The sequence below is a fragment of the Typha latifolia genome, chromosome 6 (genome assembly GCF_019914945.1).
Source record: "Typha latifolia isolate L0001 chromosome 6, TyphaL0001v2, whole genome shotgun sequence".
Taxonomy (NCBI): Eukaryota; Viridiplantae; Streptophyta; class Magnoliopsida; order Poales; family Typhaceae; genus Typha; species Typha latifolia.
The window spans coordinates 12,464,061-12,491,250 of NC_133091.1; the positions used below are offsets into that span (position 1 = coordinate 12,464,061).

At 36.1% G+C, this 27,190-nt stretch overlaps 2 protein-coding genes across 5 annotated transcripts in view; both read right to left on the reverse strand.

Moving 5' to 3' along the window:
- Window positions 1–1,067: 1,067 nt before the first annotated feature.
- On the reverse strand, window positions 1,068–2,330 carry LOC140790779 (transcription factor bHLH148-like). 2 transcript variants are annotated; one of them, XM_073141030.1, is made up of 2 exons: window positions 1,914–2,330; window positions 1,068–1,821 (listed from the first exon to the last, which is right to left on the reverse strand). In XM_073141030.1, exon 2 carries the CDS (start codon window positions 1,768–1,770, stop codon window positions 1,213–1,215), a length of 558 nt encoding a protein of 185 aa, XP_072997131.1. In that variant the 5' UTR covers window positions 1,771–1,821; window positions 1,914–2,330; the 3' UTR covers window positions 1,068–1,212. The 2 variants fall into 2 exon arrangements, with proteins under 2 accessions (XP_072997131.1, XP_072997132.1); XM_073141031.1 differs by having other exon boundaries at window positions 1,068–1,835; window positions 1,914–1,990.
- Window positions 2,331–7,078: 4,748 nt separating this feature from the next.
- The window catches only part of LOC140790633 (protein SUPPRESSOR OF QUENCHING 1, chloroplastic), a 37,664-nt gene continuing 17,552 nt past the window's right edge, over window positions 7,079–27,190 (reverse strand). For 2 of the 3 annotated variants that reach the window (XM_073140788.1, XM_073140787.1), the window contains exons 15-28: window positions 25,236–25,358; window positions 22,937–23,134; window positions 22,636–22,737; window positions 21,317–21,381; window positions 14,792–14,885; window positions 13,459–13,616; window positions 12,584–12,633; window positions 12,387–12,508; window positions 12,128–12,235; window positions 11,345–11,437; window positions 9,871–9,907; window positions 9,224–9,471; window positions 7,608–7,757; window positions 7,079–7,434 (exon numbers count right to left, since the gene is read on the reverse strand). In XM_073140788.1, coding sequence (XP_072996889.1) covers window positions 7,258–7,434; window positions 7,608–7,757; window positions 9,224–9,471; window positions 9,871–9,907; window positions 11,345–11,437; window positions 12,128–12,235; window positions 12,387–12,508; window positions 12,584–12,633; window positions 13,459–13,616; window positions 14,792–14,885; window positions 21,317–21,381; window positions 22,636–22,737; window positions 22,937–23,134; window positions 25,236–25,358 — 1,725 coding nt within the window. In that variant the 3' untranslated portion in view covers window positions 7,079–7,257. Of the gene's footprint in view, window positions 7,435–7,607; window positions 7,758–9,223; window positions 9,472–9,869; window positions 9,908–11,344; window positions 11,438–11,630; window positions 11,783–12,127; window positions 12,236–12,386; window positions 12,509–12,583; window positions 12,634–13,458; window positions 13,617–14,791; window positions 14,886–21,316; window positions 21,382–22,635; window positions 22,738–22,936; window positions 23,135–25,235; window positions 25,359–27,190 lie in introns of those variants that run through there. The other variant, XR_012109426.1, reaches the window with a different exon arrangement.

The window sequence follows — 27,190 nt, forward strand, 5'->3', positions numbered from 1 at the left end:
GGTCAGTAGGGAAATTCTTATTTAGTCCGGAGTGACCTAAAGGACAAGCATGGGGATTCACGTTGGATAGCTACCACTAAAAAAAGGTCCACTAAATAATCCACCCCATGTGGTCGTCGGCTACTTCGAATCCACAAGCAGGCCAACCGGGCGACCCCTTTCTCTCGGACCGTCACGGACTTTATTAAGTCGGAAACTTTTTTTCGTTCTGCACCCTACTTATTTGCTGAAAATAAACGTGTTGGAAAATATTGAAAGATGCGAGGGTGTAAAGTGAAAAATCGAGGGGGAAGGGGGAGCGGCAAAAGGAGATAAGATCCCCGCATCGATGGGAATCACACATGGCTCGTGCCACCGTGGACCCCTACCACCTAAGCATTGGGGGGAGATCAATAATGACGCCATCACATCCACCGTCCATCACTGACATCGTACGGCCCCCGCGTGGAGCTAGCGAGGAAGTGTTGGACAGAGGGACAGAGGCCTAGCTGGCTTTGCCAGTTGCCACCCTAAACCCCAGCAGCGGGATCGCCTGCAGCCTCGACTGTAAGAATTTCCTGCAGCTGAGGTCAACTCCACTCTAGTCTGCCAACTCAAAAAGTTTGTATATATAACACACCCAGCATATATATATATATATATATATATACTTCACCAAACTCCCTCCTACTAACTATCCCCGGTGAGCTTAGCAACACTTTGGAATTTATCCATAATAAATAAAAGAAAGTTATCCGAACTAGTAGTAGATGCGAAAATAATTTCCAATCCCCTCTTCCGAAGCCGGGCCCCGCGCCAACTTTTCCTTTCCTTGTGCCGTTCTGGTGCTGCGACGCATACTACGTGAAACTCACGAAAGCGACGCATGTTAACGTCCTGAATCTATCTGATAACGATAAGTTCCGCTCCAGTATATTAACTCGCCTTTCGACGTTAATTTAGTTCCTAGTGAAATTTTCATACCGAACCCTACATTTAAGAGTATTAAGAAATCATGCCCTTGCATTATATTGGCTCCGGACTTTAAGGCCGGCGATGGGAAAAAAGAAGAAGAAGAAGAAGAAAAAGATCTCAAACGACTACACAACTTGTCATAGAATAAGCGACGGATCGAGGAAAAATAAGAGGAAAAATGTACAGTAAATTACATAAAAATAAAGCCGACGAGAAAATGAGAAGGAGAGAGAAGGAATGGGGAGCGCTCGGGTCCGATCAGGCCGGTGGGGGGGCTCCGGATCCTGATCCAATAGAGGAGAGGATCTCGGAGAGGGCGCTCATGGCTCTTACCTGCATCTCGAGCGCCGCGATGTAGTCGGAGGTCTCTTCGAGAAGCTTTGGGAACGACAGCTGGCGACATCCCGGAACCAGCTTCCCTAGAACCCTCGCCTTTCTCTGGATCGCCGGAGACCTCTTCTTCTCCTGCGAAGCGCCGCCGGATCTCTTGAGACGGGAAGCGGCGGCGCGCCGGCGCTTCGCCGCCGTAAGCTTGAGCGTCCGGCTGGAGAGGATGGCGCGGCTCCACCTCGTCTGGCCACGAGCCGCCATGGCCAGGGCTCGATTCGCCGCCTCACGGACGGCGCGGGTTCGCGACGGCTCCGCCGGAGCACCCGCTCGGACGCAGCGGAGGGCTTCGAGAAGCTTCGAGGAGTACGTCTTCTGCTCGCTGTCCAATCTCCACTTGGACTGAGATGGACGCACCTCTCCTTTCCTCTTCCGCTTCCTCTCTCCCTCTTTTGACGCGATCTCGCCCTCCGAATTCGATATCGCCATCCAGATCGAGAAATCTCCGATTTAAAAAAATATATCAAAAGAAACAAAATCCTGCAGGAGGATAACTGGAACTCATCAGATCGTAGAAGAGGAGAGATCCCAACGCACTCAAATATAAAAGAGATAGTAGATTTGGTGATTACCTCTAAATATTGCTCGTTAGAAGGGGGATGGGGAGGGGGAGGGGGGAGGGGGGAGAGAGAGATGGTTGGATAGAGGCGAGAGAATAGGAGGCAGATGGGGATTATAAAGGGAGTGGTAATAACATCCAGAACGGCACGCGTCGTGTCGCTAATCCCTATCAGATGTACTCTTTGTTGCTCTTCTAATATTTTTTTTCCCCCGTGACCACTTTGCCCTCCCGTCTAAATCGACGTGCCGTAAACCCCATCTATTTAGTCGCCGTAGAGTCAAATCGGCATCTTTATATAAGACGTAGTAGTATGTACTAATATTAGTACAGCTGTATGTTTTACGATGAGACTAAACTAACCCTTGCAAATATAAACGGCGTGAGCTCAGGTGGGTGACGTGGGAAGCCGTGGAACATGGGATTGAGGGGAGTGTGGTCACCTCCAGCGTGAAGGTACGGTGACGTTACCGCGGGTACAACAATTTATAGCTCTCCGTATGGGTGGGAGTGGGATAAGCGCGTCACGTGCGGGGTTGAAATTGGTACAATGGAGCAGAAGATCACATGGTGGGGGAGTAATTGGGATCCAACGGATGAGATCTAAACTAAAGGTGGGTACCACCCTCTCCTGTGATGTGCTATTATTTTTTCTTTCTTTTTGAAATGCATTCAGAACTTTGTTACAGAATGAGGTTTTGATCCACTTTGAAAATAAGTAAAACAAGTGAAAAAGAATTTATATAAGTGGATCCATCAGCTTACTCTTCAATAAGCTTTAAGAAGAAGTTGATAGAAATCTTTCTCTTAGACATACACATACACATACACATACACATACACATACACACACAAACACAAGCTCCTGTTTCTTTTCTTCTTCTTGTTCAAATATGACAAAAGGTGTGTGGCCCCCTCTACATTATGTACAGGTAGATATGTAGGAAAAATACAAATCTACCAGGAAGAGGAAGAGCTTTAACAATTCTGTCTCCTGTTGTGGTGGTAGGGTATTTGGACTGGATGTGGGTGGTATAACTTATGTATGCTATTCAAAGTATGCAAACAAAACACTAGCTGTCATGAATCCAACTGCTGCAGTTATGATTTTCATGTCAACTTGGGATAACAATAACACCATGGCTAGTCCGTGGTCCAGCTACAACTAACATGCATTCCTCTATTTACAAGTGCAGTAGAATAGTTTTAACCTAGGAGAAGCACTTTGTTAGGGTTTGTTGAAAACCATTGGTTAATACTATACATTACATTATGTATAGTATTATATTATAAGAATAATCTTATAATGGATCAGTCCATTCTTTAATCACACGATCACAAAGAGCAAGACTGGCCAAGTTATGAGCAATAGTGTTGTTGACCCTGCTCGTAAAGAAAACCTTAATGCAGTGGAACATAACTATCTATCTAACACGTTCTAGAACTATGGAAGAGACATACCACATTGGACACAACTATTAACTACATCTAACGTCGCAAGGCAATCACTACATTACAAGCACGATGCACTCTCTAACGTTGACGAGTAACAAAAGGGACAAATAAAAGGTCGAACTTGCATAGGGTAAAACTGCACCGAAACTCAATCTCATTTATATTGCATGCGTCAGTAACTATACATAATTCTATCAAACGTTATGTAGTTGTAATTATTTCTCTTCTTCTTTTCAGATAATGAATTCTCTAGGAGCTGCTACTTCCTAAGCGTTATCCTTTACCCTATTTCCAATCAAACAAACATGTCCTCCCATGAATGGTATAATAAAGGCAATTAACCTAATCAAGTTACTGTTAATACACATGATGATAGGGGCCACACTTTTGAAGGTAACTGTTTCAGCACTTGGTTCAACATTCAGAATGTTGCAATACGTCCATTAATGATACTATTAGTCTAGTAGGCCAATGAAGCCCTATAGTATGTGAGTTTTTGCATAATTAATACTACACATATTGTCTATCCCTGCATAGAGATAGGTCTTCCTTCCAAAATGTGAATTGCTGTTAAATGTGAAGAGCATTCAAGATCGAAAGGGGTGAGATCTTTCCCTGTGAACATGCAAAGAGCTGAGGACCACATGATACCCTTTTACAAATTTACAACTTGAGATTTCTTTGTGATCACTCAATCATATTAAACATTATTTTAAAAGATTACAAATTTACAACTTGAGATTTCTTTATGATTAATAATTAAAATTATTTAAAAGAAATTAAGCACAACGCGAGATACCAGACATGATGATTGTGTTTAGATCCCCCATGTCGATTTTTTTTTTTTTTTTGAATAGGGAACATCAAGATAAGGGTGCATTGTCTACCACTCAACTATCAATTTATATGATTATATCTATCGACAAAAATCGTACTAATATAATAGCATAAACCTTGATGCACAATACCCAATTTTTAAAAGTAAATAAATAGAAACAAGAGTACATTTGCTAATAAATTTAAATATTATCTAACAAATTAAACCTCCCTCCTTGTCTCCCTACAATTATCAGGAGGCAAGCGACAAATGTAGTTATTTATTTTTTTCAAAGAGAATATACACGTGTGCTAATCTCACTAATTAGGGGGAAAAACAAATCAAATCATTGAATTAAGGAAACAATTCTTAGGTGCATGGCCATGATTAGTCCATGCCTATATAATAATGTGGGCTCATATCATTTATACTTTTGCTCATGTTATGCAATCTTGATTCGAAGGGGGTGTTAAAAGAAGAGTTGGATGTGTGTCTTTTAGGTAGGGGCGGGCACTGTACATAACCATAAAGCAATCTTGGGGCAATTAATGATGCATGCCACCAAAAAGATGTTCGTACAGTTTACAAGATAGATTTGATGTGAATGTCCCTCGGCAATCAATGAACTAGTGATCGACCTAATGGATTGGCTGATTGCCTCTGCCTTTTTCCAAGCTTTGACATCATAAACAGTGAGTCCTTGTAAATGAGGTGTCTATACGTGAGAGGTTGCATTATTTTTATTTTTTTTCGTTTTTCTATTTACTTATACAGAACTAATAATTGTGCCTCTCTTTTTTACCCGTTCAATGCAACGATTGTTACAATGGGCATGAGTATAATGCTATCAATGTTAGAATAGTAAATTTGGACTCTTTAGAGAGTTGGTGGTGCGTGATTATTGTCCAAACTACAAACAGATAATAATTTTATTTTAAATGTTAAAAATGCACATCTATTATTAACTTTAGACAAATCCAAAATGATTATAGACCTCTTAAGTGCAACAATGATGAGTCTCATGTTCAAACAGGGACTTTTGTTTTAAACAGGAGATCTCTCTCTCCTAGGCTAGTTGGTAATATGAAACTCAGAGCTTTTCACAATATATAGTTAGTTATATTTAGTTTTACAATTTAACATATATATATATATTAAGTGTATATATTTTATTTATAATTGATAAATACATAATTTTTATATATCCGATGTTAGAGTCTATTATTATGTTTTAACATCCCCCAATATAAATGGGTATTAAGAATAATAATAAAATATATATATATATATATATATATATATATATATATATATATATATATATATATGCCCAAAATATGAATCCATGTAGACGCCAAAAAAACCCTGCGTACCAATCTAACCTAGGTAAACGACTATTCCGTGATTCATACCAAGGATCGACTTTTATACTCTAGCACATGTTTTGTATAGATAAATGCAGTTTCATCCAATCCATCAGACAAAAGGGCCTGAGAATTGTCACTGGTCAATAAGTCATGTCACATCAGAGCTTCAACATAATGAACTGAGAAATTGACTGCTGCTGTATTTATATTACTATAGTACCAAAAGTTGAACTATCAAATGCAGATTACAATTAAATGCTTGGCTGGAAACAAAGACTTAATATTTCCAATTCTCTCCCAAGTGAATAGAAACTATCACAGTGCTACACAAAAGTCCAGATGATTTTGTTGAGATCACCCAGGGAGAACTTGTGGATAAGTGCTTGACTTTCCATTTATAGCCACCACAAAGAACAGACAAACGTACGAGCAAGATATAATAATAGCAATCATCTTAACCACCACTTCCCATGCCAGATTTTTAAAGAAGAGGAGAAAAAAAAGAAATCATGAAAAGGATCAACGAGCAGTGGGGATACTCTTTTGACTTATGCGGTCCAGCTAACTTGCACAAGTGCAGCCTCTAAATGTCATAGCAAAGGGGCCCAAAACAGACAAGTTGATTTTTTCTCTCCTGTTCTCTCTACTAACAGACAACATAGCATAGCATGAGGTCCGATTTTCCTCTTCTTCTTTTTTCTCTCTCTCTCTCTCTCTGTAAATCAAGTTAACTTTTTAAACTTGTTAGACGAACAGGAGAGATTTAATCAAACCATTTTTTTTCATGAAAGCGACTCGCCCTCAAGATCAATAGTAAAATAATTTTGTGCATAATTGAACAGAGAATGCATATAATATGATTGAAAAACTGTCAAACTATTTAAAGTGATAGATCAAACAACTTTTCATAAAAGTGACTAGCCCTCAAGATCAGCAGTATTTATCTTTTTTTTCCTGCATAATTGAACACGATAGTGCATTGAGAGAATACCTAAGTGAAGAACTGCCGACCGATAGAAAATTCGTTTTCATTGCAAATGCTTTATAACCTATTCTGAGACTCACCTGATAAGTTTGAAAAGCAGAATTAGTCTTGGGGGAAAAAAAAAATTAGTCCATGAGAAACAACCAAACTCTATGCGCACTTTCAAGGACCAACAACATTCAGACCTTACTCTATTAGTTTGCATCTGATATCAACAAGAGAAAAATCAAATATTCATAATTTTCAATGGTATGTATGCACGTGTGTGTTAGGTCTCATTAATTGGAGAAAACAAATCAAATGATTGCTTTTTTTGTAAATGTATTAGGTGCAGGATCAGGGATATTCTAATGCCTATAGCACAGTGGACCCCTGTGAGAACTGAAAAAGGATTTAGGTTAAATGTCTTTTAGCTAGGGCTTATAGGGCACTGTATCATTCATAAGCAATCTTGCGCATTAGGCACCGGATATTGTTCAATCACTTCAATGCAAGTGGATCTGCACAAATTGCAATAAGGAATTCACATGGAGGTCTCTGAGAAATCAATGAGCTGGCAGGAAAAGAATAAACCCCAGTCGGATAGGTTAGCCGACACCATTGTAATTGATATTTGAGAATTTTATATCAAAAGAATTACAAATGCCAATCAGGGTTATAAGTTTATAACTGAAAATGAATAAGATCAGGAAGATTCCGATGAGGAAACAGAATATAGAAATTCTCACATTATTCACTTATTGTTCTTATTGACAAGTATTAGCTGTGATGTGCCTGAAGTGACCTTGGGTTTAACGGCATACGGAACTCTAATATCTGCAGGACTTGAACCTGGTTCTTCTTGTAGGAATGACACATCAAAAGACACAGATTGGTAGAGGCAAACATCATCCTCCTTGCAGTAGTAAACCTACCATACAAAACAGCTCCATGATACTGTTAACTTCGGGAGTCGAATGTATCATTAGGTGAGAAATATTATAAGTTGAATTGACAATTCGTTTCTTCCTTTTCTCCTTAAGGATAGAAAGCAATGGCAAAACCAATTTGTAAATATCTAAGTTTCTATTAAGATGGAAATACCTTGCAGTTTATTCTCCCCATTGCAGGTAAAGAAGAACCTCTCTTAAAATAGAGTGTTGCGGATCCATCTGCATTTAAATTTCCCATTGAGGGTTCAATATCAACTGCATTAGCAGTCTCCATTTCCACATCAAACTTGCTGCGCGCTTCCTGCTTGTCAAAATAATCAATAATGATATTATTACAAGTGAATTGTCGTTAATCATACTTTATTGGTATTTTACTTCTACCAAACTAATTTACAAATCCCACCTGGTTAACTGTAACAAGATATACATGATGCTGAAACATTTAGGAGTATAACAAACTTTATAATACAGGATACAAGAAATGGAAAATTGTGCTCAAGAGACAATAAGTAAGCTAAACATAGTTAATTGACCTTGAATTTCAGCTCAGTATAACAAAATTTATAATACAGGATACAAGAAATGGAAAATTGTGCTCAAGAGACAACAAGTAAGCTAAACATAGTTAATTGACCTTGAATTTCAGCTCTGCCATGGGCATTGCTGAAATGGAAGCTTTCATGATATCAGATGCATAATTGATGAACTGCACAGATAATGCCCAATCATCGTATCCATCTAAGAGACTCTTAATCAACCAACATTTGATGTGCCAAGTACAGGCTGTTCAGGAGTGATTTTCATTGCATCTCATGTGCTTAACAGTCGGAGATGCTTAATTTGAACAGATGAAGCATCTAATAGGTAAGCATAAAATTCAGAAGAACTGATACACTCTCAAATTACATATAGCTCACATATCATCTGGGATAAAAAGAGTTAATTCAACTCTGGTTCTAGTAGTACCAAGAACTAGATAGACAAATAAGAATTTTAGTAAAAAGGGCATCCCAGTGCATGAGGCTTTCACCAACCCGACCCTTTTGAATAGCCTGCAGCCCGTCCCATTTGATATTAACAAAGAATCAACAACCATATGTCTGATCCATTTGTGTGGTGTTCACTAATTCACTAGCCCGTCCCTGGCCCGATTAAGTGCAGTTTGTTATATTTGGTCCAGCAAATTCACTAGAGAATATAACTTATAAGATGTCAACTGCACAGGGACAACAAGATGACCTTAACAAGCTCACTGAAAACACCACAACCCAGCCCATTTCTCCTCGGGTAATTTGGTGGGGATTGTGGAGGCCTGACCAATTAAACCTGACTGAAAGCCCGACTCTCGATATGTCACTGGTTAGTGGGCAGTAACGAGCTGGAAATTTTCAGCCCGGCCCGGGTCACCCAATGAGCACCTCTACTGGGGAGGGAAGTTATATGCAGTCTACTTTCATTACTGAAAAGATTTTTTATGTTACTTAAACCCATTAACTCTTAGATACAAGGGGCATACATTTCTGTCATACAAATGACGCCCCTAGAAATGAGAATGTAATATGAGAAATTAGTAATTTATGGTGGTATATTTATTCTTAAGTAATACAATCAAATAATAATTTGAATAGTGTTTTTCTTACATGTAAGACTTGCTAAAGTTGGTGTGGACAAGGGAAGAGGCAACTCATTGTCAGTTGTGTATATCATTGGCACCTTATAGAAAAATGTCAAAAACAAAGCATTAACAGAAAAAGGTTGAGGGAACACCTTGGAGAAGTGGTAACCATCTGGGACTGAAAATGCAAGATACAAGTGCCCTTCCTTGGATGAGCCGCCATTAACCTTAACAATTTGTGTGTCTGCAGATAAACGCCTTCTTAGGCGTTTCACTGATTTGGATTTCAATGAGGGTGGATTTACTCCTTTCAATTCTAGGGTACGCAACTCAGGATCTTTTTCATTCAGATTTATACATCTGATAATATTGTTGTTTGTATCTGCTATGAGAAGCATTCCTGAAAGAAATGACAAGCAAAATTAGTATAACCATACTAGTATTATCAACTACTTTACACATCACCTACATACTCTTCCACATGACAAGAATCACAAGTCCAAGAAGTAGATGGGAGTATATGTCTTATCATTCTAATTGTACTTAAAATTTCTTCTATATAATTTGTCTATGCATCAAATTGTCAACAAACCATAATAGTGGCCCCATATCAGGCTTCTTTCAAGGTTCCCATGTTAGATTCTTCTTGACAGCTCAATAGTCGACTCATGTCATGACTGATTGAGCAACAATATTGTTGTGCCATATTTTCTTCTTTTTTATTATTAACTGCTCTATTTTGTGAATGAAAATTCAATAACAGAAAAGCAGAAACTTTTATCTATTAAAGGAAACATACCATCCCCTGCATAAATAACTCCTGCGGGCTCAGAAAGCTGCACCACAAATTTTATAGATATCATTAGTTTGACAAAGAATGATAAAGAATGGCAACAGCTGCCGGATAGCAAAATCAGAGCTTATTGATCACATAACTTTAGAAAGAATGAAGATTATCTATTCGATAGTACATTAAATGTGGAGATCAATAGATATGCAATACAAATTACACAGCCGTATAAGCAATTTAAGAACTAGCAGACATATAAACCAAAGTTACAGCATATGCTCAATTAGGTCTGCTGACTGTCAATTCAATTACTAGATAAGCAGTGGCTAATCAGTCATTTGTTCATTGTTAAGGTAATAGCTCAGAAATAAAAGACAAAAATATTTGCTGACAGAACAATAAATAATAACATATCACAGTCCTATGACTTAACAGCATCCACAATATTCATTCTAGAGACTATTGCCATTCTTGTGTTGCAAACTCATCATTATATCCTCCTTTCCATAGACTAGAGGATATGAGCATTATTAGATGTTCACGTATAAGGATATAGCCACTTGATTTGTAGGGCTATTTATGACTCCTAAGTAGGCAAGACAATACTTCTGTAATTAGGAGTTATAAACTTAGCTTTTAAAGTAACAAACAAAATTTACTGATTGCATATGACTTAAAACCATCGAGGCAAGGGTGTTGGAGAAGACCAAAATATCAAAAATGTTATTACACTTACCTACTTGGTTGGTTTTACAATAACGCAATTTAAGCAGAGTCCGCCTAGGCACTAGGTGGTGGGGTGATCGCCCACCACCAGTGGCCACCTTTCAATACACTGTAACTTATACAATTAATAAAACAATATATGTAATGTAAATATATTTTTATCAAAGTATATATACATATGTATATATATTTTTATCCATACATATATTTTTATCAAAGTATATATACATATGTATATATATTTTTATCCATCCATACACTGTAATTAGTATTATTAGATGTTCACGTATATATATATATATATATATATATATGGAGCATGACAAGTTGACAACTTATCTCACTATTTCTTTTCTCTATATTGGGAACCCATAATGTTTTGGAAATGAAAGTGGTAGATTTCCAAAGCAGAGAGAGAAAAAGAGATGGGTTTCCAAGGCAAAAATAGACTCCTTTCTACATTGAGAACCCACAATACTTTGAAAAGAGAAGAAAGATGGGTTTCCAAGGCAAAAAAAAGGGAGAAAAGAAGATAGAAGAAGAAGAAAAAGAGGAGGAATGACGGCATGCCTGCCATTAGCAGGCAGCCGCCTCGCCATGGCAGCCACCTTTAAAACCAATGATAAGTTAAATAAAAAATTGTGAAATATTTAATAAGAGATACACAAGATGATTATTAAAGCTAATGCTTATATGAAGAATTTAATCTCCAGTATTTACACAGACAAACTTCACATAGAACCACACAAATGCTGACCTGAGCTGATATGGCTGGACCATCCTTAAATCCTGCAGTTCCAGTTCCAGCTAAAGTTGTAACTCTTCTCGTTAGTGGATCCAGTCTCTTGATCTGTCAATTTGAGAACCATTTGACTAGATCAAAATCACGACTTGGACCACATTAAGCATAAAAATACTTGCCTAAATTGGAAGAGAGAAATGGATAGATAATGCTAGGATATGGAAGCTGGTTACATGCATAAGAATATGAAACTGCAGAAAAACTATGCAGCATGACTGGAAATTGGAGACTGATATTCTACATTAGCTGGTGGCCCAATGCTCTACCAACTGAGCTATACACCCGATTTGACAATACGGCTGGTGACTCTCACAAGACTTGGCTTTAGCAAATTGCTCAACTTGGTCACACGATCCGTTCCCTATTCTCACAAGACCTAACTATGGACAAAACCTGCAGATAAAATCAGAAAATCTCTTTACTAACTCTTTCATACCACAAATATGTAGGCTTTACGTTGGGTTGCAACTCTGTTTCGAGAATTATTTGGAACTAATTTAATTCTTCAAGGAATTTCGTCAAATTGTCAGTTGCCCGATAACTTGTTGCGTGTGATCTAGTTCCTTGTGCACTTTTCAGATCAACATAGGCTTGTTAGTTATAGGGGTATACTGATATATGTGGTCGAAACTCAACAGATATTGCCAATATCTAACCGAGATAGCTGTTACATTTCTCTTCCATTTACCGACTTTCCTATAATGACATGTCTTGACAATTTAATAAGCCAACAAGTACCTTGTGATTGTAGGAATCTGCTATATATATTTGACTATCTTTCCCACAGACAATGCCTAAGGGATGCTGGAATAGTGCATCTGATCCAGCTCCATCAAGATCTCCGAACTGCATAGGAAATAGAGTACATGTAAGTAGTTAGCTACTGAAAGAGAAGCAAGGATGCTTCAAAAGTCTTCCACTTTATTCCCACTTAGTTCCAGATTAATGATGCAATGATCATCACAGAACAATTCTGATATTGCATTGAACTCAATACCCTAAATAAATTTTCAGAGAAAACTGGATCCCCCCCAGCTAGCAACCTTGACCCTCCTGTCTTCAGATTAACAGCTCGAATGGAACTGCTTTCGCTATCAGCAACATACAACTCCTGCATATCTAGAGTAAATGGTTCTTTTGAATATAACAATTACTGATGATTTGAGTGCATAGTTAGAAGTCAGAGTATGTCACCTGTAGATAATGAGATACCAGAAGGCTGTGCAAATGATGTACTAGTAGCACTGCAAGAATAGGATAAACACTTCAACATTTTGAATATCATTAAGGACATTCAAGACGTGGGAATTGAAAGGTAAACAACTAAACATCAGATATTTCTATAAATTATTAGCATGTTTTTTGAAATTGAAACATTACAACTTAAAACAGGTTTTAGAAATAAATAGAGCACTTCTACCATATTATTACTTTTGTTTACTATCACTTGTGAGATAATAAGGTTTCTTCTTGTGTCCAAGAAGTCAAGGGTTCAAGTCATGTAATATCTTCAGCAACGAAGGTAAGTACATCTTTCCTACGGAATCCCCACATTGGTTAGAGTCTCATGCGCTACAATGCTCTATTTTTTCTTTTCCCAAAATGACCTTACATTGCTGGAGGACTTGTGACATAAAACTGAATTGGAGACAAGGGAACCATAGAGCAAACCAAAATCAGTTGAGACTTGGGTTTAAGGTGTGGTTGTCATAGTTGGTTTTTGGGTCAACTGATTATCTAGCACACATTTTACATTGTATTAAACTATTAAAGTTTAGAACATTGAAATGTCACTATCCTTTCAGAATCATGTCTTATCTTGCACACATATGGCACAGAATTATTTTATCCTAAAATTGAGCTACTACTCGGGGATACTTTTAGCAAGTCCAGAAATATTTCAGGTCTGTACTAAATTGTTTACTGGTAAGTTGAGTACTACTGAAGAATGTTTTTATGAAATATAGAAATATGTCAGGTCCATACTAGACTACTAATCTACTAGATCTGTATGCTGAAATAGTACTTATTATTTGGAACAAAAGTAAACTGTCAAAATGAAGCTTTACCTTGAGCCATTTAGATTTCTTTCATAACCGTTACCACTAAAAGCTCGTGTAAGTCCATCTGAAGTATTATGCACCCAGATTTGATGTTGCCCAGCCATTGCAATGTAAAGAACCTCATTTGAGGGATCATAGCAAACATCCCATGGTGAATTTAAGACCTAGGTATTCACTATCAAAAGTCAAACCGCAGAAGTTCAAGAGAATAAGTCAATACTTTGACAGTGGTACTTCTGCCCAAAAATATGATAGTCTAATATTAAGTAATGAAAATAAGCAGTATAACCAAACCAACCTAAAAGTGCAAATTGCACAGCTATATATGCAGTCATATAGATATTCTATCGGCCACACTGCAATGACCAGCAGATCTGGGACTCTCTATGACTTACTTGAGCATCAATATTGTCACTTTTTTCTAAAATATCTATATAAAAAATTAAAAACAATAGTTCCTCATTTAGGTGTAAATGCTTATCTTCCTTAATTATTTGTATTCTTCTTCTCTTTTCCCTTTGGTTTTCTAAGTAATTGCTATAATAATTTCTCAAATATCACATTATTCAAGATAATGTAATTCATTGAATTATCGGACCCTTCCAAAAATGTCACTATGATTAGTTTCAAAGGGATATTCATGGACTATTCTTAACTGGTGATTATTTTAGGATCTGTTTGCAGGGTGCATATTTGTTCCTAAGGTTCTTCTATGTGAATGGAGAGAAAGTTATACATGAAACAGAACCAAACATCCCCTTATACTTATTTTGGTCAAACCGGTAATAAAGGGTTGCAAAAGTACCATCTATACTTTCTAAAATAACAAAAATATTTTAGACAAAAATTACAGCATTATATCATACAATATGCCCTTCACCACGTATACAGTTGATATATCTAAATGTCCAAAATAACCTCTTTTATATATTTAGAAATTTACATATGTGCCACAGGCACAGAGAATAATACATGAGGGAACTATGATCCTTAATTAGATCAACTTGTTTTATGTCTTGGGTAGCATTAAGATAGTCAAACCCACTTCAAACAATTTACATTAAGGGTAAAAATGTAAAATAGTAATTTCATCATCCCAGTTAAATTTTAACATCGATTATTCAGATAGAGTAGACATAATAGCATTTTCAAAAGGGTCCAACAATTTCTATGACTATTACGATATTTTGAAGAATGTTTTACTTTGTAATTAAGATATTGGAAAATATTTCAAGAGAAATATGTAAAACAAAAACCTTTTTCCTTTTGACTTTATATTCTACTAGTTATGCATGTACTTATGAATCCGTTAATTCTTTTCTTCTCGGTGATTTCTTGCCTGAGCAATTCCTTGTCTTCCTCCTTCATAGTCAGAACCCTTGGTTCCATTTCCAGCAAGTGTTCTCACAATCTCATTAACAAAATCAATCTCCCTGCAATAAAGAAAGGTCAGTGAAAATCAAGGATTTTGTCAAATATAAAACAACTAGATGTAGTCTATTTAATTCACGGATGGCCGTGCCAACCAGCACGGGGTGTGCCGGTTGGCACTTGACGTGTCGGTAACGTATCGACACGTGACACGAGAGCTGCCGCACGGCACTCCTCCTAATAGCTTCGTCGCTCGCCATCGACCTCATCGTCAAGCTACCCATCGCACGAGGGCAACGGCAAGGGTGAAGACGAGCGGCGACGGCGAAGGCGAAGGTGAGTATCCCTTACTTTTTTTTCTCCTTTTCTTATGACACAGTCCGTGCCTGTGGCACGACTATCGTTGATTTAATTATTATATGATCACTATTTAGAATTCAGGCTGATTTCATAATCTTAAAAAAAATGCTATTTCCAAAGAATCGTGAACCTGTTGAGAAGGATTATAGTTTATACAGCTCTTCTTGTTACAGCAGGTCCCAATAAGGTGATTTTAAGAAAGTGGTTAAATAAGTTAACAAAATCATCAATAGTTAGCTCTCTGATCTGAATTCTAGTAATAGCTTTATTAAATTCTTTGATTAGTTCATAGGTAGACCTGATCTCTTTTATTTGATATAATCAGAATTATGTACTCAAATCATTCCCCAAGATTCCCACTGTCATAGATTATGCCAACACATTGAGCAAATAAGTGATGCTTGCTAGAAATCAATGGTCCAATAAATCTATATTGAATCTTCCAAGTGTATTATGCTGTATTATAACAAGGTGGATTTTGTTATCATCTGCATAATCCATTTTAAGGCTCTATAAATGCTGTATTATAACAAGATGGTACTTTTTGTACTTTATCATAGTAGGATTCTGTTCATAGATGTTTGAAATAGCTATTTCCAACCTGAACAAGATCTAACAAAATCTGAATTGGTAACCAAATGAAATCTTGATTACTACAAAAATGGTTGCAAAAATATGTGTACATTTTCACCTAATATATTATTATGTTATATCATTTACAAGAAAAGATGATAATTCTATCATCAATGTAAGCCCTTTCAAGATAGAGCATTAGAAGATACAGGGATCCAAAAGGAATCCTTGCAATTATTCAAACACTTTGTAACATAAATTTCAGCACATTTGAAACCATTTGAAGCCAACCTGCCATTGAACTAAGCCTCTTTGGCATAAGTAATTAAAATAAATTAAGGGATATAAATAAATAACACCTTGCTTTTGGACCTTCATAGTCTGGACCTTGCCTTTGGTTTTTATTGCTTGAAGAAACACCCTAAGTTAAATTTAACCTAATATTGGCTTACTTAACAGCATAAAAAGAGATTATTCTTTTTTTTTCCATTTGATATGTGTAGTTACTTAAACACATGCATATGGGTACCTCTCCATTAGGAACTAACGGGAGGGTGTTTTCCAGCCAGTAAAATCAAAAGGTAGGGATTGGATCATAAAGGTACAATGGCAAGGTATAAAACATAATAAATGCAAATACATCATGCAATTTGTAGATTTTCCATAAATTAAAGTTTCTCGACATAAAAACTATCTAAATCAAATATGTTAACCAAATAAGAAAATAACTTAAAAGAGGTATTGATGTAAGTAATAAATTTAATGATATCGAGACTTCCGATGTTGATCTGTACCTTCTAGGTTCAGTTCTCCAACTTAATGATAGAAAAATGTATTGATAAAATTTTGTTTAGTCTGACTTATAGCATTTGTCATAATAGCTAATGAAGAGAATAAGTCTAACATGAGTCTGAGTAACAGATTCAGTAAGCCATAGATGAAACCTCTAACCCAAGAAGCTCAAGAAAGAACTATTATGCCATCACATTCTAGTGTGCTAGACAATTGAATTTAGAGTGTAAATATCATCAGTAAGCCACTGTTGTATACTTGTATTTCAAAAATTATAAATATCATCATTAAGCCACTGTTGCATACTTGTATTTCAAGAATTATTATATGTCATCAGTAATAATGCTATCTGCATTCAGCTGTCATATCACAAGGCACAATCAATAATCTTGGATATATTAAAGTTCAATATATCAAGATTTAGAAGAATAGCTGGCAGTAGGTAGTGCCAGCCAATCCATCCATTGCATGTGATTTTCTTATATACTGCAGCAGCTCAAAACCACAAGTTCAAGTATTAGCATTTTGACACTAGATTGATGTGACATCAACTTCAACTAGATTACTGACTTGCTTTATTCTTACAATCAGAATATCAGCCTAATGTGTAGGGGATGTCCGCACCATTTTGTTTGGCCATTTGATCGGTTAGTAGACTAGGTAGTCAATTTGGGCTAGGCTAGATTAGGTTAAATGGCTACCAAAACCATTTAAAAGTCCTCTAGGAAACTCTAGAATTTTTCTCAATCTTTGGACTTCCCAAAAAAACCTTTACTTCCCAATATAGCTCCTAAACTTTCTAACTTAACTCCTTAACTTCTCAACCTTTGAACCTCCCAAAAACAGACCTTTGGTCTCCCCTCCTCTTTATAAAACCCATGCAGCGGATAATGGAGGATCATTTCTGGAAGGTATCAAATACTTGTCTTTTTCACATAAACCTCTCAACTACTCTTCCTTCTACTCTACTCCCTCCAACAGTCCTTATGGAGTTCCACCCTTTATGATATGGTCTAGGGACAAATAACATGCTGAGACCAAAAAAAAAAAGAAAGATAAGGAGGCACCTAGCAACGATGGCCGTGTCGACGGCATACTGGCACATGGCAGGAGGGGTGCTGCATGACACCCCTCCTAGCAACAATTCGCTCATCGTTGTCCTCATTGCCACCCATTGCTAGAGTGCCCAAGGTACCCGATAAAGGCGTCGATCGCTCCAACGTTGAGACCCTAGTCCCAGCTCGAGGAGGAAGACGGCTCGAGTGAGTCTGGTCAAGTTGGTTTCGAATAAAAGCTTAAGTTGCGGTACAACGGGCGACGATGAAGTCAACAGCAAAGACAAGGTCGAAGAGTGAAGGTGAGTAGCCTCCCTCCTCTTTTTCTCTCCCTCTCTTGCAGCACAGTCGGCAAGTCCCACGACATGTGCCATGCCATATCGTGACGGCCGGTGGACAGGCACGATCATCCTTGGTACCTAAATCTATCTACTCCCAAAGAGAAAAGATATGGTATCTATGAATCTCTTTATTGCCTTCAAGTAGAATTTTCATACTAGCATGACTAAATAGATAGAAAAGATAGAAAATAACCATCAAGCCCTGAGGGAAGAAAATCAACCCCACATAGATTGTGGGGGACAAAGAAAGCGTGGAATCTATCACAAAAGAGAGAAGGAAGAAAGAGAAGATGGAGAAAGGGATGAGGAAAAGGGGAAAATGTGAAATTCTTACAAAATATTATTTCTCAAATTTTCATCATTTTTTCTTTTTTCCGGAATTCCCACCACCTCTATATATAGAGATGAAAAGATTACGTCAAATCACGAATTAATCTTATTCTGATCTTTCTTAATCTAATATATAACTAAATTATGACTCTTTTAACAAAAACAACAATCAAATCCTAACAAACTTACCTCAAGACAAACTAACAATCAATTTTCTAGATTTTTAGGAGTTTTAATCAAATTGGACATTCTAAAACAACCTTGAGGAAGTACTCCTCCCTAAGATAAAGACATATTTAGCTCTACATTGTTTAGTCTAGATGAGAATGACGTCATTGCATATTTAAAAGACATTGTAAGAAAAAAAATATATAGAACATTTCGGCAGTTAAAAAAAGCAAAATATCATAATCGAAGGAAGAAGGGAAAAATCCTCAATATTTTCCGTTACCAGATTAAAAAGTAGTTAAATCTAATTTTTTAGATAAAAATGCATCCAAAAATAAATGAGAATCTAATTCCCATCATTTTACCTCCTCTCTACAAAACTCTTCATAATCCTTGTGAGTTTCTTATTAATCTTTTATCGCTTTGCTTCCTTTTCATGTATTTGTTTTTGTCTTGAGGGATTTTCTTCAACATAATGAAGACTATTGATGCCCGGAGTGAAGTCGAAGGCAAGACTTAATGCCAAGGAAGGCCATGCTGAGCTGCTGACCGACACGAGTGAGTACCAACTTCCGTGAGGTCTGAAACGGGGTTTATTGATCCGAAATGATCAATTAGAGTGGAAAACCTAAAATATTTTGTGGGACCATTTGCTTTATCATGTGACAAATATGATATATCATGTGCAGGCCCCAATCTTAAGATGCTTGTTGTTTGTATCTTCTCCCAAACAACCTCATCTAGTGGAAGTGAGTATAATTGGTCAACTTTTGCATTAATTCGTACAAAAACCAGAAATTGCCTTTTATATGTATACTTGGAGAAATTGGTATATTTCCACAACAATATGATGTTATGTCCACAACAATATGAGGTTACGTCTATAACACTTAACGGAGGATCAGGAGAGAAAATAGGGAGATTTTGACCCCGTGGATGTTGGTTTTTTCAGTATGAGGAGAATCCTATAGTGAAGTGCATGCAAATTGCTGATGATCAATAAAACCCATTGCTTGATGGGAGAGAGATCCTTTTCGACTTTACAAATTTATTGCTAAAGAGGCTAAAGTGACAAATGTAAAAGGATGGGCTGCAGAGCACGCATGAGGGACTCAGATTGCTAGGAAGTACAACATGAATGTATGGATACTCATGTGGAATATCAAGAAGACTCGTATAAGGAATTTCACCATCTCATGTTAGGTCGAGCTCATCAAAGCCGAACAAGGATTCAGACCTTTAGAGGTTGAGCTAATGGTGGTCATTCAGTATTGAATGAGGGTGATTGGCTATTAGTCGAGCTAGATTTTCATGACCGGTTACTAGTCGAGTTGGATCATCTTCACGACCAATTGATCCCTTAGAAAGCTTCTATATAATTGATGATGATGATGATGATGATGATGATGATGATGATGATAATAATAACACTCAATCTGATATTAGTATCTGTGAGGATGAAACAGATGTTTTTGCTACACAGTCTTCTTAAATAGGCATTGTGTTTACAAAGGAGAAAATGTTCACACATGCCATCCAAGATCAAAACTATGGGGCTAGATCTAGATAAACACGAGGCAAAATTTATTAGAGGCAGAAGAAAGAAAAATGATCATCTTAGGCTCAATATACAATCAAATAAGAGAAAGACCTAAGTCTATAAGTAGTAGGACATCAAGGGATGTGCGCTCATATAATGATATAAGTTCATCATCATTGCCATCATATGAATCACACCCACTAGAGCCATAACATCTATATATCTATAATCTATATATGGCTATGGTGTGCTTGTAAAGGTGTAGGTCATTTCCATGCATGTTTAATATCCATTTTATATCATAGGGGTATCATAAAACTTATCTTTATATGAAGACTATGTGAGACGTTATAATAAGCAATATTATTAGTGGTTGAGTTTTGAAGATTATTATCAATATTTGATACAATATTTATGTGTTATTCTTGTGCTGACAAATAGTCTTTGATCCTCCCCATTATTCTATGCTCAATTAGTTCTAATTATTGAACTATTATCCATTAATAAATGCATTCAATTATATTATGTGTTGAATAATATTTCTATTTAACTATTACTATATCTTTAATAAAATATGTCATTTACAAAAACAATCAAAGGATAAAATACTCTAATGCATACTTTAATATATATATATATATATATTCAAACTAAAACTAAGGAATAATGTGTCAAAGAACCAAACACATTTCTAAATACAATATATTTTTATTTAGTGACACGCAGGAGCGTGCTATGCCGATCAGGGATCGACACGGCTATCGTTGCTTAAAGCTACACATTATCCTTCACATCGGGTAAGACCTAATCTACCTTTAGCCCACTCTTAATTAACCTAAGTCTAGTAATCAATCTATTGTTCCCTTTGGCCATATCTAAGTCTAGTAATCAATCTATTGTTCCCTTTGGCCATATCTTTTATTATAAATTTCAGACTTGCTGATTTGTTAAAAATAAACTGAACTGGATTTAATGTTGCTTTTATCTTAATAGAAAACCTTATGATCATTTATTGCTTTTGTTATCTATATTGCTGAATTTATTTGGCCTACATTTGATCACATGTTCTAACATTTGTTCAAAATTTTGAGTTGCATTATAGGTGTTGTACAAACTACAAAGTACATGATGCTGCAATTGCATAAGGAAGAAAAGCATGTTTTCCAAGACAACAGCTGCCACACATTAGAATATCATGCTTTTGCAAAACAAGGGAACAAACTATGAAAAAGATAATAAGTTCTTTAATTAAGAGTTACACTTGTTCACAAGGAATTGCAGAACAATAATGAAAAAGAACTGAGATATATAATACAATCAATGGTTCCACTTACCGCAAAGCATGATTTTCAGTGTCCGCAACATATAGAAGATTCCTTTTAGGGTTGTATGCGAGACCCTGGAATGAATCTTACTGTTATAAGTTATATGCTTACAATAGTATTTGTGATACTTGAAAGAAGAGGAAATAATTTTTTTTCATTAAGACCATCTGTGATCAATAAAGATGAAAACACAGGTTATTCTGCAGATGCTATAGTGCTGCAATTGAAGAATATGTACTATAATAGATACAGGAAACAGGGACCGATCTTTTTCGCTCAAAAGACTTGTAAAAGCATTAGCAATAGATGGATCCTTCCATCACCGAGGAGCAAGAATTGTTGCCTGGAATCTAGCAAGTCAAATTGTTATTGACTGTACCCATGAAATTATGCCCGCAGAGAAAATGCAGCTTATATCAATAAAAATGGAAACAATTCTTGTGCCTGGTATCACCCCAACTTGCTGTTTAATTACTCTAGATTTGGTATTGGGAGATATAACCATTCATGTGAGCTTGAAAAACTCCAGATATAAGTCCAAAATCCCAGGTATGGAATGACAAGGGAATTATTACAGCAAGCCACACTAGAAGAATGCCCATTCCTAGTATTTGGTAACGATGTGAAAGATGGAGATCTTATTTCCTACGTTTACGACATGAAGTAAATTGAGAACCAGAAAAAGATTAAGCATGAAAATGATAGTCACATTTTTGGCTCATGATAAATAATAGGGAACTTTGCATAAAACACCCTAGATGAACGCCCCAATCCTGCATTTTTTACTATTTGCAGTTGCACCTTATCTCTTTCTGTAGAATAAGAAAAAATCATGTTGCCGTTAGGTTTTTGACGAAACTTAGCCATGATCCTAGGTTACAGTAACTACACTGCTGAAGTTAACTGAATATACCCTTTGCAGTCCACTCAATGTATGTTAAGTTTAATCTAACCAACTACGAATTGTCTCATTCTGCCCAATGGCTGGACTTCCTTAGGCATGTTCACTCTAAAGAAAATCGCTCTAACTCAGAGTTAGCTCTGAATTTCTGATAACCAATTATGTCAAATTGATCAAAAGCAAAAAAGATAATGCCCATAATGGAATATTTAAATTTCAATCATTTCAATGCAGATCATCTTAACCTCTAAAGATAAACTGTATCTGCACACTTCGATATAGGAGTTGTTGCATCAGTATCTTACTAATTCTTTCTTACTTCAGATTTATGTCTTATTACTGTATTGGCAACCAAAATGAAAAAAAGGAATTACATAAGGAAAAAGATCTGAAAATACGATACTTTAGATAGGGTTGTGCTCCTTACTTGAGGACGATTAAAGGATGCATTATCAAAGGTTCCATCATTCAATCCTTCTCCACTACTCCCAACTTGAGTGATAAAATTTCCTTCCAGGTCGGTGACCACCTTAACTTCCAAAAGGACAAAAAATGAGGTGCTAATAAGTAATAAGTCTAATCTTGTAACAAACTAGATTTATTTTTATATGTCTGGATGTAAATTAGACCAAAAAAAAGTTAGCTTATGACTGGGCAAAAATATAACCAACTTTAAATAAAAAGACAAGTACCAAGGAGGCATAGAATGTAAAATCAAGAATGCTCACTATTCGATTATGGTTACTGTCTGATATAAACAGCCTGTTGTTCTGCGCATCAATTGCAAGCTTGCCAGGGAATTTAAGTGGTGTTGTTAATAAACGACTGTCACTATCCTTCTCCAAAGCCAAGGGAATGCGATTGCTTTCCAACAATTTCCTTTCCCCATAAAACTGAAGTGCTGCTTCTACAAAATCGTCTAGATCCTGACAAAAGAAATAAGAAAGCCAAGCTAGAATATCTGATCATGACAGAGAAGAAATCTGAGAAATACATACTTCCAGAAAGCCAATAAAGTGATAACAATGACCTGAGAAGTAAATAAGAGAAGAGGTAACACATTAAATCAGGGAAACTTAATAAGCTGACAGATCTGGATGTTCTGCATCTACTTTAGTCATACTCCAGATGCAATTCTAGCTTATGTTGCTTGATATAAACTATAGACAATTATGAAAGATGATAGATCCTGCAAAGACATTCTGACGGTTGTTAAGCTACTCCCAAAAATGTGCAAGATAAGGAAACTGAATCTATAAGGTAGAAGTAGTCTTATCACTCAACTGGAAGAGTCAAATAATGTTGGCATTTCGACATAAACAATAGTAATACCTGCTGAGGTAAGTGGCTAAGTGAAACTTACTTATAGTCTGACTGCAACATATTATGCTTCAAGAATAGGCAGTGAAATAGTGATCTTTAAGAAAAGATTGATTTTCATCTAGCAAGTAGCAACATTAAGCTAACCTGTAATAATTACTCGTGCCTGGAATTTAAGTTGTTCAATATGTATTCAATAAAGCTGACCTCATGGAAGAAGAAAAGGAGAGCACAAGGATATGTCGCTTTCTCTATTGCTCCAACAATCCGATATATTAACATAATCCTCAAAATATATAAGCAACAATTTGTACCAACTGCAATGGCATTGACATTTTAGAAGTTCCATTTGTAACAAGCTATTTTTCATACTTAAATTATAGAGGCTACATGAAAACCATAATCCACACTCCACAAAGGCACAAACCATAACTTCACTACTGATTTGTAATACCAGCCCAGAATTATCATGAAGGAGAAAGGAACAAGTGAGTTTAAACAAACAAAGGGACCTTGCTTTAGAAGATCATGTTTACCCTACGTTCTTGCACAAATTCTTTATCTCTGTTAATTCACTAGCTTTTCTAAAAGCTTAACTATTAGAGACAAGTGGTTTCATCTTTTATTTTCTTAGCACACCCTCATGTCTAGGTTCAAGACATTTTTATATTTGCCCAATACATGGATTTCAATTAAATGACGGGTTTTTATATGTTAATAGACATCTATCAAGATTCAAATTCAAGACTTCTTTCTATGTTATGTTAATTCATTGATTACTCTAAAAGCTTAAGTTGTTAGAGAATAGTAATTTTACTTATTTATATTCTTAACATTTAACATACTTGATATGTTGTGTTCAAAACATCAAGGTAGTGGGATTTGAACTTAGGACATCTTACCATTTTATCATGTTAAATCACTATTCTAAAAGCTTAACTTGTTAGAGAATACTGGTGTTAATTCTTAAGTTTTCATTTGGATTGAGTACGGGTTTATTTTTAAACTAGCTTAGTGAGCACTAAACTAATTTTATATCTAAACATCAGTTTAAGGTTAAATGGGTTTAAGATAACCTACTTAAACCCACCCATTCAATCAACAACAATTTCAACTGATCTCTTCCTCTCTCTTCTCTCCCTCACTCTTCTCTCTTCTAGTCATTTGACATAAAATATCTCCTACCTTACTCAAATTTAAGAAATAAGAGCAATAGGAGATAAAATACATCTATGTTTAACATTCTAACATGTACTCAATTTGCAAGCTCCATGACTCGTGCATGTGAACCATCACTATATCTGCATTCTACACAAATCACCATAAACCAATATATAACAGGGTATTTATTTTCTCAAGAGAAGTGAAGATGAAAATGGATCTCGAGCCTTAACCTCATGCAAAAGCTAGTAGGTTTGCATTAAAATGCCAAAATTTGAAAAACATTCTACAATTTAGGTGGCAATTCATAAAAAATGCAATCCTAACTCCTAAACAATATCAAAGTTTCTATTCCTTCCGCAAACAATATTAAGGCCATAACCAAGCATATATTGAGCATATATGTCAATTTCATGAATTAACCGATACAACACGAAATAAGAAAGAGAAACAAAATATTTGTGATACAGCTATACAATAACTCAAATATTGATGTGAAAATCTAAGAGAGCTCTCACGAGCACTATCTAAAGGAAGGACTCTTACCTTTCTACGCCCTTCGCCAGATAGTTGTGCCAGAAGTTTTCCATTTGGCCCAACAACAACAAATGTGGGCCAAGAGTTCACACCCAGTTCTCTCCATAAGTACATATCACCATCATTAACAACCTTGAATAACATGAAACTTCAAAAAAGTTAACAGAGAAAGAAGTCACATTGTGCACTATCAGATAAGATGAGGAGGTTGATATGATGAGACATAAATATTTTTTTATGAGAGATATATAATAGTTATTTGGTTCTTATACCAAAGGAGTCAGAAGCAACATAATATTTTTTGAGGGGATTTTCCCATTTCACACCGTGGATTATGTGTTTATTGTAGTTTACACCTATCTACTAATTTTAATTTGAACCCTAAATTTTAGTAAAACACCAAAAAGTATCATGAGTCCTGAGTCTCCTGACCCTTGTATTTGTCATTGGATTTTCAAAAAATCACCTTGAGTAGGATATTTTATGTGATTTAACAAAAAACACAGGGATCGAATTAAATTGTGAAAAGAGATAGTGTAAATTGCAATAAACACATGAAGTAGAGTGTGAAATGAAAAATCCTTGTTCTTTTAAATTTGTAGTTCCTAACAAATGCTGCTATTCACTAAATTGTGTAAATAAAATATAAGATCATTGTTCTCCAACAACTCAAGTTTTTAGAGTAGCTAATGAATTAACTTGGTATCAAAGCAGAGGTCCTAAGTTTAAACCTCGCCAAGCCCATATATTATATAAAATATAAAACCTCCACTCATTTATGTCAAAGTCCACTTCTTAGGCTTTTCAAAATATCTCAAGCCCAAAAAGTGTGGAAGTGTAAAATATAAAATATAAAAAATATCGTTCTCTAACAACTTAAGTTTTTAACATAGTTGGTAAGTTAACACCATCTAACAGAATTTTATAGTAATTTATATACAAACTAAATCCAGTAAGTAATCAAGAATACAAGCATTGTTTTCTGATATATCTTTCAATGAGTAAAACACGCTCTATTCCCTTCTTTCCATCTGATAGCTCTAAACGTGATATATCTTTCAATGAGTAGAACATGCTATATTTCCTTCTTTCTATGTGATACCCGTAAACAAAAGGTTCTGAAACTCGGTATTAGGATCGGAATTGGCCGTCTGAAAAAACAATATATATCGGCTATATTGCCCACATCGGATCAGACTATTATTTAATTAAGTAAAATTCTAAATATTATTTAAAAATATGTAAATTTTCCTAAAAATTTAGAAAAAAAAATAAAAAAAATAAAGAAACTAAAAATTACTCAAACATGAAGTCTAATTTTTTTTTAAATGTATTAACTCAAAGATAACTAAACCCCATCTCTCTTCCTCCCCTCTCTCTTACAAGCCAACTTTTATTTTTGTTATGATTTAAAATTTTTTTTTACTCCTCTCCCTTCTCTTCCCTTTCCCTCTTATCGTCGCATCCCGTAACTTTTCTTTTCCTCCATTTCTTCTCTCCCTTCTCTTCTCCTCAATTTCTTCTCTCTCCCTTCTCTTCCCCTCTCTTTCTACATTCTTCCCTCTCCCTCTTACTACCGCAGCCCACCTCTCTCTTTTTTCCTCCATTTCTTCTATTTCTTTCTCTTCTCTTCCCCTCTCTCTCTCTTTCTCCTCTTCTTCCCTCTCCCTCTTACTACCGCAGCTATCTCTTTTTCTCCTCTTTTTTCCTCTCCCTCTTACTGTCATAGCCCACCTCTCTCTCTCTCTCTCTCTCTCTCTCTCTCTCTCTCTCTCTCTCTCTCTCTCTCTCTCTCTCTCTCTCTCTCTCACCCATATCAGATGGGATCGGCTGGATTGAGATCAGCTATGGCCAAACCCGATCCATTTCGGTCAATCAGACTCGGGATTGGCCAAAATTGGATTCCATGCCTAAATATGAGCTGTGACCTAACAAGTGATAAACATATTACGATTTCAAATAGC